Source organism: Pteronotus mesoamericanus, unplaced genomic scaffold (genome assembly GCF_021234165.1).
Source record: "Pteronotus mesoamericanus isolate MK-2021 breed Mesoamerican mustached bat unplaced genomic scaffold, CSHL_Meso_final scaffold_1186, whole genome shotgun sequence".
NCBI classification, from domain to species: Eukaryota; Metazoa; Chordata; class Mammalia; order Chiroptera; family Mormoopidae; genus Pteronotus; species Pteronotus mesoamericanus.
The window spans coordinates 12,991,591-13,007,796 of NW_026555302.1; the positions used below are offsets into that span (position 1 = coordinate 12,991,591).

General features: G+C 53.3%; 1 protein-coding gene across 1 annotated transcript in view; it reads right to left on the reverse strand.

Annotated features, from left to right (window-relative positions):
* Positions 1-23: 23 nt before the first annotated feature.
* Positions 24-16,206, reverse strand: part of FIRRM (FIGNL1 interacting regulator of recombination and mitosis) — a 33,945-nt gene continuing 17,762 nt past the window's right edge. The window contains exons 10-24 of the mRNA XM_054587794.1: positions 15,966-16,030; positions 13,792-13,940; positions 13,402-13,531; positions 12,246-12,432; positions 11,369-11,451; positions 10,993-11,044; positions 10,260-10,349; positions 8,454-8,639; positions 6,780-6,902; positions 6,242-6,337; positions 4,620-4,733; positions 2,836-2,940; positions 2,151-2,231; positions 1,416-1,535; positions 24-386 (exon numbers count right to left, since the gene is read on the reverse strand). Of these exons, the coding sequence (XP_054443769.1) occupies positions 186-386; positions 1,416-1,535; positions 2,151-2,231; positions 2,836-2,940; positions 4,620-4,733; positions 6,242-6,337; positions 6,780-6,902; positions 8,454-8,639; positions 10,260-10,349; positions 10,993-11,044; positions 11,369-11,451; positions 12,246-12,432; positions 13,402-13,531; positions 13,792-13,940; positions 15,966-16,030 (1,782 nt within the window). The 3' untranslated portion in view covers positions 24-185. The remainder of the gene's footprint in view (positions 387-1,415; positions 1,536-2,150; positions 2,232-2,835; positions 2,941-4,619; positions 4,734-6,241; positions 6,338-6,779; positions 6,903-8,453; positions 8,640-10,259; positions 10,350-10,992; positions 11,045-11,368; positions 11,452-12,245; positions 12,433-13,401; positions 13,532-13,791; positions 13,941-15,965; positions 16,031-16,206) is intronic.

Genomic DNA, 16,206 nt, shown 5'->3' on the forward strand with positions numbered 1-16,206 from the left:
TCCCCCATGATCCTGTTCTGTAAATGTCCAATAAAAACTATTTTCACTAGTCAACTTTACAAAAGTGGTTTTATGTGTTAGCAAGTATACAGGCACAATGACATTGGTATGGTCACCTACAATACGCACTGCAGACCGACACCTCCCCAACAGCTGTGTCTGGCGATACCGTGGGTCCGGACCATTCACGTGTCCCCCGAGAGCCCGTGACGCCTCAGCTCACCCATCTTCTCCTGGAGCAGCTGCATTTCCCGGGGAAGCCAGTCCGGGGCCGAGGCCCTGCAGAGCAGGGACCCAAGGGCCTGCAGGGCCCCCGCCACAGCCTGCAGTGCAGACCGGTACTCGTCCTCCAAGTGGGGCTCGCAGCGGGCTCTCTTCGCACAGGGCTGGCAGCGAGAGGCAGGCAGTGAGCGAGGAAGGCCAGGACACTGTCCTAACGCTGATCAAGAGCTTCCCTTTTGGATGGGAGCAGCACTAGAGCAAAGCTGCTTAGCATAAATTCTGAAACTGTAGAAAGCTGTGCGAATTGTATGCGAGTCCTTGGTTCAGGCAGCCAGCACCACCCACCACCTGACAATACGTGAAGGTGTGTGTGCCCTGACACAGGGACCCAGAGAGCTGGCACTGTCTGCCCCAAGGGTCCTGAGAAACGAGACACACACGACCTTACACAGAAGGCCCAAAGGTGCGTGTTTCTAAATGCTACGTCTAAAACCGCTGAGGGCTGGGTCTCCCCGGCGCTGTAGGAGCCAAGTCAGTAAGTGGCCGCCACACGCGCTCTGCTCGCTGCCCTGAGGAGGGACATCTCGCTGTCCGGAGGGCTGACTGGCCCTAGCGACAGTGTGTGACCTCACAAGTCTCAGGAGCAAGTGTCTTAGAAACAAGTGAGCAACAAACTAAACCTCACCACCATCTTTTTTAGGGATTACAATTCCAAACACACTGTCAGTGCTCAAAGGAGTATTTTAAATATCCTTACTGGTGTCAGATTTCTGCCTTTCAGCAGGCAGTAATTTCTAGATGTGGCCAGAAATTATCATACTGGTTTGAGGAACAAGGCAGGGGATCAGACAGACACTATGAAACAGACGGCTGCCCGGCGGCCTGCAGAGCTGCCGCCTTGTAAGGCACAGGCGCGTTGACAGCACATTCAGTGCGATTCTTAAAATTTACTTTTTCTGTAATGCCATCTGTTTTGTGTGTTCAGAACCTTTCAGGAAAAAACGTGTTTAAAACAGCAACTACCATAAAATGGTAGGATTTTACATGTCTAGATCTAGATTTTACATGTCTCAATTATTTTGATATTTAACGAGTCCAAGAACCACGCTAGTTTCTCTCTTGCTTATTCATTAAGTAATAAGGACAGGACGTCCCTGCCGAAAGCTTGGCCCACCCTGGAACGCAGTCCGTACCTGCAGAGATGACCGCTCCGCTGCTTCCAGCGTGACCTGCACCGAGGACCTCCAGAAAACCCCCTTTTCCTGTTTCACACGCTCCACCCTGGCCGCTGCCGTCTCGCTGATAAGCCCCGTCTGCCAGAGATCGCGGAACCACGTCAGCGGCGAGCAGCAACTCCCGCTGGGCCAGCGGGGCGACCCTCACCAGGCGCGGCGGCCAGTGGGAGGCTGCCCGGCCCTACCGCGTACCAGGCAGCCTCTGCGAACGCCCTCCCTCCCCGTGCAATTTGTGGGGTCGCTGTTCTGTCAGGGCGTGACTTAACCCGCAGTGGCATCCTGGCACTGTCCCCGTGGACGTGGGTCCCCAAATGTGGGAGTGGTAGCCTCAATCTAACAGTTGGGTTCAAGCTGTAAAAACAGCTTGAAAAAGCTCCCCGTTTGGAAAAGTAGGTCCTGGTGTCTGTCGCTGCAGCAGCGCCGGGCCTGGGCTGCGTCTGCGTCCCGGTGGGAAGCGCGGCGCCTCGGGCCCACCAGGCCTCAGGAGTCACCTCACTGCCCCAGAAAGCGTGACTCCAAGAGTCTACCTCCTGGGACGTTGGGGACTGTGCTCCCAGCTGCTTGTGCGAGCACTGTGCGAAACGCAGGCCACGGGAACCGTCTGCCTGGTTCCAGCAACACAATTTCTGACAGCGCAACAAGTTGAAGAACAGCACGGGACACTGTCCCTTCGATTCTATATAAAATACGTACCTTCTCCAGAAAAGATACAACTTTGTTCTTCATTTCTTCGGAAGTGAGGCACTGTGGGACTATCTGTTCATGGTTTGTTCCCTGTTTAAAAATGGATAAAACCAACTTTAATATTCTTGGAATAAGCTGCAAAGACATACATGGGAGTTGTAAGAGCCATCTTTATCAAAAACGCGTTTTAGAGGAAAACACTCAGTTCTGAGGCTTCTCAGCGGACAGTGAGCCCCCAGGCCCTTCCAGGGGCCTGCGGGACCCTGCCACGTTCTGCTAAGCACGCCTATCAGCTTCGTTCTGCCCAGCGCCCGCAGGTCCCCGTGCCCCCTTAGAACCAGAGGCGCCACCGCACAGCCCAGGGTGACGGGGCAGCTGCCCACAGCAGAGTCGCCCTCTCGCAGAATCAAGCGACCAGGTCTGTGTTGGTCTGTGTTCATCCTGGCCCCAGGCCAGCTGCAGGTGACAGGTGTTATCACCCACCCTAAACACCACGTCCGGGACACAGCCTGCGTCAGCAGACCCAGCTGAAGGCCGGCGGGGTTGTCACTACGCATGGGACCTTAGGAAAGCCACCTCGTTTCTCGGTGCCTGTTTTTAGCACTTCCCCTGCGGCAGGAAACGCTGTGACCGGGGTGCAGAAGCAGCTCGTCCGCATTTCGGGACGCTGGGACCCCACGGGCCGCGGTCTCACCTCGGCGAAGCGTGTGAACGCCTCCAAGGCGTGCTGCTCCAGCAGCCAGCTCCTGTCGGCCAGCAGCAGGGCAAAGACGGACGACAGGGCGGGCAGCATGCTGTCCTAGAGGGAGAGCCAGGCCGGGTCAGCGGAGGGAGCCCGCGGCAGAGCACAGGCAGCGGGCCTCGTGTTGCCAGGCTCCGCCGCCCGTCCCTGTGGGCAGCATCACTCACGACGGAGGCTGGCCGTGCCCCTCTGCGCACACCTCCCGCTGCTCCGGGGCGAACCCAGGGACCAGCCTTGGGCCTTCAGGCTGCCGCCTCCGTCCTCTGTACCCAGTGGGGCTCCTGGCGCAGAGCCCGGGTCCTGGTCTCTCCCCGCCTGGCAGACGTTTGTCCCCGGTACTGCGTGGCCTGTTCCTGCAGCGTCCACTCCTCACTCGCGCGTCACCAAGGACCGCACCCCCCTCCCCCCAGCTGTGCCCACGAGCCCACGTCTCCACCTCACTGGTCTGTGGCCTCTCCACAGGCAGTGGGGGCGGGGGGGGGGGGTCGTCATCTGGTTTGTTATTGAGTCCCCAGTGATGAAAACAGTGCCTGACACATACAAAACTCAGTAATTCTTTTTCTTAAATGAATATATGAATCAATCTTCTGTCGTGGTTTTACATGCCTCTCATTTACTGATGAGTCCCAAAAATTTTTTCAGGCCTTACTTCACTCCTGGGAATATATGTACATTCCCAGGAGTATACAAGGTAATTTCTGTTAATAAAAACATCTGTTCTATAGGTTCTGGACCCAAAAGGGTCCAAAAGCAGCATTTTGGAAAACACTCATCTGCTAAAAGGAAAATACAGTGGAACCTCGGTTCTTGAACTTAATTCGTTCCAAAAAACTGTCCAAGAAGCAATTTGTTCCAAAACCCAATCTCCTCTGTCACCCAAGAGCCCTGTGACTGATCACACAGGTGTTGGCATGAAAGGCCCGTTGGGGAGACTCGGGACTGAGGCTGTTGGACGAGAGCCACTTCCTCCGTACACAACCTGGCCGAGGCCCGAGGCCCGAGGCCCGACTGCAGCTCAGGTGCAAGCATCTTGGGATATTCTGCCCACACAGCTGGAAACAAACTCAATGTCTACTCTTACCGCATGAAACACAGCCTCACATAATGAAAAATGGCTCGCTACAGTTTACCTGTGAACAAATAAAGCCCTTTAGAAACTAACCAGTTTTTTTGGTTTCAAAGACTTCGATCAACACGTAACGTGCACTGTGGTTTGGCTGCCATCACACACAGGGTCCTCAGCAGTGCGCCCTTGTCTCAGCCGCTCCCGTGCGGCGGGGAAGTCGGGGCTGATGGCAGGGTGGGCCGCCAGGCCTTCACAGTGTGGTTTTATAAAGAGACACCCGTTTGTCAACTACGTATACCTTGCAACATTTTCAAATTAGTGTCTTTAAAAACAAACAGGCTCCCCTCATGCACATAAAACTGAAAGAGTAACTTCAGCACGTTAGCTGACTTCCTCATCATAACCGTTTTCCTCCCTCAGGAACTCCACGTGCTGAAGCCCACAAAAAATCCAGACTACAGCCAAAACTCTACACGTATCAATACACGTTTTTCTAAAAGACGTATAAAATGAGTTCGTTAGACAAAGTCACCCTCTGTCACAAAAACATTCTCTCCCAGTGTACACCACCAACAATCCACGGAACTGAAGAAATTAAAAGCCTAAAAACCTCTTAGTCCTTCTTGCAGAGTCTTTGTTAATAACGAGAACAGAATTCAGAGTGTATTACCTGGAGAGCTGGAGACACAAAAAGGTTTCCTAAGGATGACGCGAAATCAAGGACTGCCAGGCGGACGTGGTCAGGCGGCCCTGCCCGAAGGAGCGCGGCCTGCACAGCTACCACCTAAGGAGCAGAGACCAGAGGACAGTTCCCCGCGGAGACAGTGTGGCCGGCTAAGGCTTTGCTGGGAGCGGGACATGGGAGCGGAAACAAAGCCCAACCCAGGGCAGCCCACGCGCCTCACAGCCTCCACTCATGACGGCGGGATTCGAAGAGAACAAACAATTTGAGTTGGTTACTACAGCGTTCTTCCTACCAACCACTAAAACAAAGACTTCCTGAGAAACAATACACAGCGCTCCTCTTTCAAATCTCTGAAAATTCTTCAGTATCTTAAATTCTAGTGGGAGAAACTCATACTTGTGAGCGGGGTTTGGCACACCTTCTATAAAGGGCCAAAGGGCCAGATGGTCAGTATTTTAGACTTTGCAGGCCACATGTTTCCTGCTGCCTATTTTCCTTTGTTATCTTTTATTTTACAAATCTTTAAGAACGTAAACAATCACCCTGAGCTCTTGTACTGAAAACAGGGCCGGTCTCCAACCTGATCTGAAGGAACAGTGAGAGACGGCCCTCCACAGCCAAGGCAATGCCTAAATGAACAACGTGCTCAGGCTGAAATTCAGACCTTCAGTTACCTGGGTATTTTAAAGGCAGGCACAATTATATCAAATTATCAATATTCAATTTTTCACAAAAGAATATCAGAACCCACAGAATCAACAAATTCAAATTGTTGCATTCATATAATTTGAGTCAATTATTTTACCATACTCTCATTCTCTATAATTTAGTAATCCGTGTTACACATAAATTTTAAAAATACCCGATTAGCAAATAATTAAGTTTTTCATGTACACAGCCACTAACGAGATACTAAAACCTAATAGCGTTCCTAGTTTTACTATTTCTTCCATCGTCCATCCTCCTAAACAGCAAGGGTTTAGTTTTAATCCATAGGACTTGCTTCCTGGTTGTTTCTCACGTGACTGTGACACAGGCCAGCTCCTGCTTCAGGGGACTGCCCTGCCCAGGCTGGACTCTGAAGCCTCTGAACTTCAGACAAGAGCCAGGCCTGTTCCCCTTCTCCCTCTCCAGCAGCCGAGCGCCTCGGGGGTGTAGCCGGGCAGCCCCACAGCGGCCCACCCGCAAGCCCGGCCCCGACCCGGCCACGCAGGCGGCTTCCTTCCGGGCGCTGCTATTTCCTCAAAGAAATGACGGGGACGCGCTCTCCGTCCCCGCGGTTCCCGTCCTCACGGCCAGGCCTGCAGGCAGGCCGCACCCCAGGGCTCCTGGGCACGCACTGCGACAGGGACGCTCGGCCGCTCCGTGCCCAGGAGCCGGCGATAAGGAAGAACCGGGAGCGGCTGAAGGGGCAGCCCGGCTCTGACAGCGCTCCCTCCATGGAGGGGGGCGGGGGACGAGACATCCCTGGACAAGCCGCTGAACAAGAAAGGGCAGTAAGCAAACTGCACAACAAATCATTCAATAGGACTGTTTCTAGAAAGTTAAGTCTGAATACCAGTTCAACAGCTTCCTCCACAAAGTACCCATGTGCTCATTATTCTTACCTGACTTATCAGCTGAGGATCTAGACTTTGGATGAAAAATCCCAGCAGTGGAAATAAAAGGCTGAGTGTCTGTTGAACAGAAGGTTGATCTGATACCTTAGACGAGATAGAGTAATTTCAGTGAAAATTTTCAATCTCGTGTGAATGGCCCCTTTTAACGGGCGTGCCCAGGGGGTGATGCTACTGCCTCCCAGGTGCGCCCAAGCTGAGCGCGCAAGGGCTCAAAGGGCGGCGAGCGCGCACCCCACCCACGGCCACGGGGCCAGGAGGCGGCAGGGCCCTGCGCCGTCGTCTCCCCCCGCCCCCCGGGGCAGGGCACACTGAGTCACCGCGGCGGCACACGCCTCAGGGACCGGCCGTCGGGTGGACGCCCAAGAGGGCCAGCCGGAAGAGGGGGCTGAAAGTGCGCGCCACGCCCTCGCAAGCCCTGCCCCCCGCCCCCGCAGAATTGAGGCCCCTCCCACGCGGGGGCCAGTTCCCTGCCGGTCCCCTTGGTCCGTGCAGTGCCTGTTCTTCGGGGAGACGGCGGTCTCCTTACCAGGCCAGCGTGCAGACTCGCCCAAAGCTGGCTCCCCGCGGCTGCGAGCTCAGTCCGCTGTCCGTCCTCCAGGGCGTCGCCGGCCGAGCTGCAGACAGCGAGCACCGCGGAGAGCGCCGCGTCCTGGCGGGACAGGCAGGGCGAGTGTGGCGCAGCCCCAGGACCGAGCCCACCTCCCTGCGCCAGACTAGGGGCTTTTCACCCGGACCCACATGGGCCTAAGGCCATCTTTTCAGCTATTTCTTTAATGTAAGTTATTTTTATTAAAACTAATTTTCCCTAACACAGAAACATTTGCTTCATTTTTATGAGTGAATATTTTTTTTGGCTATTTAATAATGAAATGAAAAGAACACTGTATTTTAACAAATAGGGTTGATACAAATAGTATGGCCAAACTAATTCATAATATTCATCAATTTAAAATTCTTTTTCACATTATGCCCCTAGCAATCTTTTTAAGTTACTAAATTTTTACTGTTGCTTTACAATTAATCTTTAAAATTCTTCAGCAACACCACATTTGATAAGCAAATACAGAGCTTAAGAACTATACAACCTAGAACTTGAAACTAAAAGCCACCTTTCCTGGATTCGCTCTCCTCTGCCCCGTCTGTCTGTCTGTCTGTCTGTCTGTCTGTCATCTCGGGCCTGCCGCGGGCCTGGCCGTGTGTATGTGGGGGGAGGGGTGCCCAGAAGGCAGCAACAAGGCCTCTCCCCATCGTGTATCAACAGCCACGCTTGCTGTCCCCTTGTACAAATACACAGGTGAAGTGACCTGCTGGACTAAAGTCTTGGTCGTACATCAAAGATTTATTCAATTTTAGAAAATAGGTGGTTTTATTTTGCCCAATACATAGTATTTTTTTGTCTTTGCTAAAGAAAGTAGTGCGCCAAAAATGAAAGACCTGAACACCTTAGCCCACTCCTAACTAATGGTTGTCCCAAGCATTTCCCTTGAATATACATAAACGTTTTCATCATAATTACAGTCAAGTGCCATTAGTCGCGTTATCAGAGCGTTTACACACAGGACCGAAGTGTCAGCCCCACAAGCGCCCTGCCCCAGTGGGCCCGAACCCCGTCCCCACCCCGGCTTGGTTTTCCTCCTCTTCCCACAGACTGACAGGCGCACCTGCCCCTTCTTTCACTGCCTGACTCAGCCAGAGGGCAGGCCCGCGAGAGGAGGACCTCGCGCTGTCCCCGGGAGGGCCCAACGCCGGGGCCAGAGCCCGCGGGACGAGCACCCAGAATGTGCCGCAGCCAGTCAAGGAGCAACAGGCACACGAGCCCTAAAATGGAAATTCAGCCACAGGTAACACAGTCAGCCGACTGTTCCAAGTCACGTTTGTTGCTTCTTACAGGTTAATTTCCCTTTTATCCCACTATTTTAAGAGGGAGCAACCTAAAAAGGGAAGCCCACACAGGCTCGGGCGAAGTCCCCACACACTGGGTGGTGCCCTGTCAAACAGGAGGGCAGCGCCTGCCCAGAGGCGCGCCTGCGAAAGCCCACAGAGGAAGCGTTCGCCCTGTGCCCCCGGTGAGCTTCAGACACCCCCGGTAGCGCGAGGCGGCCGCACCCACCTCAACACCCCGCCCCCAGGTCCTCGGAGACCCAGCCCGGGGTTCCGTGCTCCCCTGGCGACAACCCCACCCCTGGAACGGATCACTTGCCAGCGACGCGAGCTCCGCGGCCGTGCGGCTGCCGGCCAGCCAGCCCCTGCCCTGCGCAGCGCCGGCACCGGCGACCTCCCTGGCAGCCTGCTCCCTCAGCTCCACCGGGAAGGCCTGGAACGAGATGTGCTGCCACAGAGGCAGGTTTTCTGCTTCTTTGGGGGAGAATTCCTGGATAAACTGCACCTGAAATACATTGTTAAAGACACACAAGTAACATAAGAGAGTCTGATGAATGGATGCACAAAAGCTAAGTGTTACCTCCCATATTTAATACTTTTTAAAGTTTGTAATCAAATAGCATTATCACAATGTACCCGATCAAGGTAACTCAGGTGGGCACGTGCTGTTTTTGTGGCTGCGTTTGTTTCCGAAGAAACAACCACCGCCGAAGGGAGGGGGAGCCAGCGGTCAAGTCGGCTGGTGTACAGGCCCCGGGATGTCCCCTGTCTTCCCAGGAACTTACACACTCGTCACCTTGCAAAGTCAGGTCAAAAGAAATACTCCAAAACACGGCAACGAGAACTAAAGAAGCTGAGGTCGTGGGCCCTGCCTGCCCGTGGCACGCGGAAGCCCCGGCGCCGCCCCGCCCCCTCCGAGGCAGCAGCCTGCAGCGCCCCAGGGCCGACGTGGGTAAGACGCTGTTTGCGACAGCGAGGCGTGCGCGCAGCGGTTAAAAAGCAGGAAACAGGCGTTCCAAAAAGCAGTGAAAATGTTAAATTAGTTCCTGGCAGAAAAACAGCAAAAACAACAGTGCACTTAATTCTTAAATTAAGTGTAATCCAAATAGGAAGCATATTAATGTAATTTTTAAGAAGCAGGATCATCTAATTTACAACATTCAATGTGCTTGTTGAATGATTTTCCTCCATCAAGAATTTAAAAAGCCCACTGTATTAAACTGACAGAACTCTCCCCATGTTCTATACTCTAGTTATATTTGAATCTCACTTCATTTGCAGAAAATACTTAGTTGTCAAAACGAGAGAGAAATCATGTTATTTTCTGGGGCAGCTGCAGGAGCCAAGAAAACAGGCCGGTACAGGCTCTGCATCTGCTGTGACGAGCGCCTCACTCCCGACACCGACCCGCGTGACGGAGGAGATGTTGTCATCGGCAGAGGGGACACCCGAGCTCTCCCCGTTAGCGAAGGGGCAGGAGACACAGAGCTGCCCACCCAAACGTCTCCAGCGTCTGGGAACCAAGGGGAAGGGCGTTCCCGGAGAGCGAAGGGGAACAGTTACCTGCAACTGGCAGAAAAGGCCCCTTCCCACACCTGACCTCGGGCCTGTGCCCCCCGCCCGGCTCCAGCGGGAACCGCATGCGGTCGGCTTGGAGAGCCCCTGGCCCTTGCTCTCCCACCGCCTGGCCTCTGGTCAGCAGAGTCCTGCCAGGGCCGCTCGGCCAGCACCGCCCCTTCCCTGGCGCTGCCCCTGACTGAGGTTGACCTGCCGCCGCGCCCCCCCGGCCAACCCCCGACTCTGAGCCCGCACTTGTCCGCACTGCCAGCAGCACCGAGCCGGCCGCAGGCTGAGGTCGCGCTTCCCTGTCGCACCAGTTCCTGAGTAACATCTGTTCTTTACCACTTTACTGTGTGGCTCTGGTTTTTCTTTAACATCATCGAAATCTAAACCCATCTAAAAGCAATAAGCAAAGAGATCAACCGATACATTAAAAATCTTGCTCGGATCACACGCACATTTCAATGCAGAATACATGGGCAGCGGGGGAGGGAAGAAAGCCTTCCCGGGAGTCTGAGCCCGTCCTGAGCATCCGAGAAAAGACAGTGGCGAGGAGGACACTTGCCTGGTGGGCGGGCGTCATGAAGAAGAAGAGGCGCCTCAGGAGCACTGACAGGTGGGTGAGCTGGTGACATTCTCCAGGGCAAGATTTTATCTGGGAAAAGGAGGAGAGACTGATTGGCCTAAAACGACAGCTCTTACAGGATCTTATATGCCACGTGTTAACAGCAGCTCTTTCTGGGAGACAAGATTGTAGATAAATTTAATTTTAATTATTTTTCCTTCCATAAACCTAGATTACTTTTATAATGAAAAAAAATTCTGACCGCCTATTTAAAAACACCACTTTGGAATCCCCAAATTTCCAATGGCCACGGGATGGTCCCGCGGTGGTGACCCTCCTGCTCACACGGTTGGTGGAATTTTGCCAGAATGAGGCCCCGTGAGAGACACAGTTGTGCCAGGGCTGGCGTGGCTCAGGCGCAGGAGAGTACACGCTCAGCCACCAACATCACAGCCCACTCTCCGGGTTCCCTGCTTCGCATTCAATGTTCAACGTGTTCTCAATGAAGAGAGTCTATCGTTCCCAGAACAATTAAAGGAACTCCGTAACATTTTGAAAATAGGAGAGTTTCCCCAATTTTAGTGTTTCTAGTACATCTTTCTCAACAGCATCCACAACTGTCAAAATGCAGCCACCCTGTACTTCTGCGCTGGACACTCCCTCTCGTCAGCTGAGCTTCCCTCTGAAGGCACCCGGGGCGGCGGCGTGCCAGGCCCGCAGCGTGGGCACTCACCAGGCGAGCCGCCACAGCGACGTGGTGCGCGCAGAGCTCGGCAGTCCCGTACCTGCGACGTAAGGGGGGCTGTCAAGACACAGTCGCTCACGCAGGCATTCAGGGAAGGGGCGAGGGGAAGGCCCACAAGGCACTGAGTATTCTAAACTGCAGTCATTCCCACGGCCAAGGAGCAGCACCGGGTATCGAACCAGTGTTCACTGGCGTAAACCAAAGCGAGGGGAGAAGCAGCCCGGTCCCCAATATGCAATCGCCCATTTGGGCAGCTGGTAAAGAATTACTGAGACAGGATGTTTCTATAAAAGTACAAATCTGAAGTCATTTACTGTCAGTCACAACTATAAATCCATCCCAAAACCAAGAAGGCATCTTGTACCGAGCAAGGAAGCACCACGCGTCCATAGCCAACAAAGAGGCGACCATGCTGGCACTCAGCACCGCGTCCAGCAGGGCGGCGTCCTGAGGAGACAAGACAGCTCACGGTCACTCATCCCCAGTGTCCCATTTCTCAGAGAAAAACAGCCCTCACCACCCAGGCGGCCGCCGACCCCTGACCGGCACCTGAGGGGGCCCGCCCTCCGCGCTGGCTCAGCCCCGGGCCGGGCTGCGGGGCCCGGCGCCGGCTCTCACGGTGAGGCTCCGTCCCCGCGACGGCCAGGGCTCCCTCGGTCCCTGAGACCTTTAGGACAACGTGTGTAACGTGTGAGCCTATACTTTTGTATCTGCCTTTAATTATCCAAATGCAGTATTTAATGTAGCTGATATTACCCATTGCATATTAAATGATGATACTTCTGTAAATTCTTTTTCCCCTAAAATTTCAACATCTTTTCTAATCCAATTCCATTTAAAAATAAAAAAAAAGAAAGAATGAATGAAAATCTGTATTACACCCAAGATCTACAGGGGACTTGCTGCTACATACTACTATTCACTTCTTTTCTTCATGAAACTGAGTTAGGTACAATCCACATTTTCCTTGTCTCACTGTCTTTCCATACCTCGCCACCCAAAATGTTTTCTCCACTACTTTAGCTAAACACTGCATTTCAATACTCTAAGACTCTAGGATTACCACTTCCTAGGATTCAGCTGAGTTTAAGGGTAAAATGTGTAAGCAGAGGAAGGAATGACAGCAGAAAGGAATGCACAATAACCACACCCTCTTTCCTCTGTATAAAAATCACAATTCAAATGAGGGGTCAAAAAGCCAAAGAGTAACCTCAGTGCAGCCCAACAGGTAACGAACTTACCAGCTCAGGAAAGAGGGAGGGGTGACAGGAAGCAATGAACGCGCACAGATGTACACAAACGTGCTGGTACAAGGTGACAGCAACCTCGGCCTGCCCTTCACCCTCCGCCCCCGGGACACGGACGGGCAGAGAGAGCTCCCCGGAGCACTGCGCCAAACTGCAGAACACAGCCCCGAGCAGAGACGCCCTGCAGGGAAATTGAGGACAGTGACCCAGCATTACTGTTTAATACTTAGCAGGTATTATGGTAATAACATATCATGGGTTGTTTAAGCTAAGTGTCTCCAGAAGCATACATGTCCAATATGTGAACATGTGTGCCTAAATGTAAAACACAGTCACTGTTAGAGAAATTCCTTAACAGACAAGAATTTGCCAGTAATTTTGTATCAGTTACCAAATGGTTATCATAGTACTAAGCTATTCAAAGTCAAAGACAAAGTCATCAAGAAACTTGGTATTTAAATAGCTAAATAGCACCTATAAAATATAGTATTGGTTCACACAGGGAGAGGTTATTTTATGGTTGAAGCGGTTTAGGAAATCTTCAGAGAGGATTTAAAAAATAAATTAAAAAATAGACAAGCTGTAGATGGGAAGAGACAGCAAAAGCACAAAGCCAAGGTGAGCACGAGCAAGGGGCCGGGACATGAGCAGGGACCACCAGGCAGATGGGGAGCAGGGGAGGCGCGGCGGCAGGACAGACGGCCTCACATGCCAGGCCACGGGGCTCGACGGGGCGCTCCCATCTCCGGCAGGAGAGCGGGCAGCCCCGGGCAGGGCCTCAGAGAGGCCAACAAGAGGGTGCAGAGGCCGGATGGGGAGAGGGCAGCAGGGCAGGGCGCGGCTGCAGCCGGAGAAGGCCTCGGCTCCCCGACTCCCCGGTTCCCACCTGCGCCCACCCACGGTGCTCAGTGGTCACAGCGCTACGAGGCACCGCCTCTAACCCACTGAGCAGAGCCACAGTGTGCTCGGCACCGCCAGACTTCCGTGTTTGTGTGCGTTTTTATGAAGAAGCCACAGATACGTGAGATCTACAGTCACTATTAACTAGAATATCTGACACAACGAAAAGCTTAATTTGACCACCCTTCCAAACGAGAGGGCGTCCCCACCCGCCCCTACCGTGCCCGGGCGCGAACCGCACGCCTGCTACCTGGACGCCGCTCCCGAGCGCCGGCTCGCCGTGCACCACAGCGCCTGCACGTGCCCGGGCTGAGCGGGCAGCCTGTCCATGACGGCCACCAGCAGCAGGCACTGCGGGAACTGCAGCTCGCAGGGCAGCTCTTCCGGGCCAGGAGAACACGTTCGTTACGTCGCAGCCAACATCGTTACGTCGCAGAAATCCAATGCAGCGTGCAAAGAAATTAGAAGCATAATTTTTTTAAGTAAGAACTATGTTCCAAGAAAAACACTGTCAAAGAAAGTTTAAATAATTTTGGAACTAAAAGAAAAGGACGACCACGTAAGGGAAGAGGCCCTTGCCTCCACCGCGTCGTAACTGCCAACGGCCTCTCCCTAACAGGCGCTCCGCTCTGACCCCTACCTAGCTGGCTGTCCAAAACCACATGCGCAAAAGGCCGGAAGGCGAGAAGTTGAGTGACCAGGGCGTCCAGGGCCACCAGGAAGGAAGCCGCTATCTCCTCCTGCAGGGCTCTGGAGAGGCCGGCCGCATACAGGCTGGGCGGGCACTGGCTGGGAAGAGAGGGACACACGCATGTGTCAGCTGCTGCCTCCGGCTTACTAAGAAGCGGCGAGCACTGCAAGCCATGCTTGTCCAGCCGTGAGAGTATGTGAGAAGCAAGTGGCTTGCATTTCATAAAACAAAATTCGGAATACGGAGCTGACACCATAACTGTATGAGAACTCAGAACTAGACAACACGGCTCCAACACAAAATTAGAAGTTTACAATCTCAGTGAAATCTTTAGATTGTTTTTGATGCATTTTAATAAAACCATTTTGACAGTGATGTCTTAAAAATATGAATGTTAAATAACTAATAAAAACATTTATGTAAAAACACGCTTCTGGTCAATTCTGGCGCAATCACGTCTGTGAGAAGCTGGTTTAACCCAGGGCTGTGCTGACCTCACTGACTCCAGGCCCAGCCCCTCGGGGCCGGGCTTCGCAGCAGCCGGCGGCCGGCCAGCGCTCCAGGGGCTGGGAGACTCTCCCGGGGAAAACGCCTCACCACTGGGTTCCAACCAAATGTCAGTCAAAACCTACAGGAAGTACAGGGAGCACCCGCTCGGGCCTGCCGGGGGGCCGAGGCCTCTGAAGGGGGGTGTGGGGCCTGGGCAGGGGCCGCAGGAGCCCGGCTGTGGGCCGGGAGCTGCGAGCGCTGGCTGGCCCGCCCGGCCTCCCTGGGCCCCTTGGCTGCCCTGCTGTGACACGGGCCTGCAGCCATGGGGGTTCAGTGACAAGGGAAGCAGAGACAGACACAGATAAACGTGGGTGACGAAACTCCAGGCCGAGGCGCAGCTCCTAAGCAACTAAGGACTTGTATTTCCATCGAATGACATTCTTAACTGACTTATTTAACAAGTATTTACGACACGTCTATGCATATACACCATGCAGTGTTCCAGGACCCAGCAGTAAGCAAAGTAAAAAAGTCACTGCCGTGAACAGTGTCCCTGCCGGTGAAGAGAGGGGCCAGCACGAGCGCACAGGTACGTGCACCGCGGAGCGGATGCTGGTAGGTGCCACGGGCGAGGCAAGGTGGGCAGGAAACTCTGCTGCATTCCGTTCGAATACCGAGTCATTTGAGGGTTTGTGCAGAAGTCACATGACCTCAGTGAAGTCTCCCTCCCCCGCCACCACCCCTCCGCTGCTGCACGGAGAACGGACTAGAGTGGGGCGGACGAGGCTGGGGCAGACCGCGGGCTGCGGGGAGCGGTGCTGGGGTGTGACCTGCACATCGGCACGTCCGTGGGAAGGAGATGGCGGGGAGGAGAGGCCGTGGGGCGAGAGGGCGGGAGGGCCCAAGCGCGGGAGCATGTGGACTCCAAGGCGCAGGTGGGGAGCAAGGCCCTGCGTCTCCGGGCTCGGCACAGGCGGACTGGCTGACGCCGCACTCGGGAGTGCGTGGAGCCATCCTCCACGTGGTCCCCCCGCCTCAGGGACACAGGCAGGGAGGGCCCTGGCTGACACTGAGGGGGACCGGCTGAGGGGCAGGCAGGCGCCGTCGGGGCTGGATGGATTAGGGAGCGATGAGCAGAGCTGGGTGAGGTGACAGGTTACAGCGTCAAACTGGCGGCTCTTCCGAGGAAACTGGCCATTTCAATATTACTTAGGCCCCATCTAAACTGGTACCTTCCTGTAATTCACATTTTTTCTGAGATAGCGTTAACTACTACTTGACTGAAATCTCATAGAGGTAAGATAAAAATTAACTAAGATAAGAAACAATATGCCAACAGAAAATATACACATGTATGCAAAACCCCTTTTTTTTGGCATTAGGTATTTATCACCATGAGTGAATCATTACTCAGTACAACGTCCCAGTTAAGACTACAAAGATATGTAAAGCTCACATGGAATCTATTTTTTTTTAAGTTATCATTTCCAATTGTTTTTAACAAGCTGGTAAAAATTGACTGGAACACTAAAAGAAGTGACTCTGATGTTTTATTTTAAAATTACACACATGTAGCCTTTGCCTGGTTCACACGGCACCGTTAGGTTTTCATAATGACACAGCACCCTCCTTACCTGTGTATCTGCAGATAAAGCTGGTGCAACACACAGCAAGAATCCGAGAGGAAAGGAAGAAATTCCTGAAATAAAACAACTCCAGTCATTCCTTGTATACACCACGTCTTTCTAACCCACATGCTCTCGCAAAGGTGTGTAAAAACAAAAAATAAAATCCTGGATATGCCACATTTTTTGAAAAAATCTTGCATGAGAATAAAGAAGGAAGATGAGGCTATGCACCTGAAGTTCTTTACAT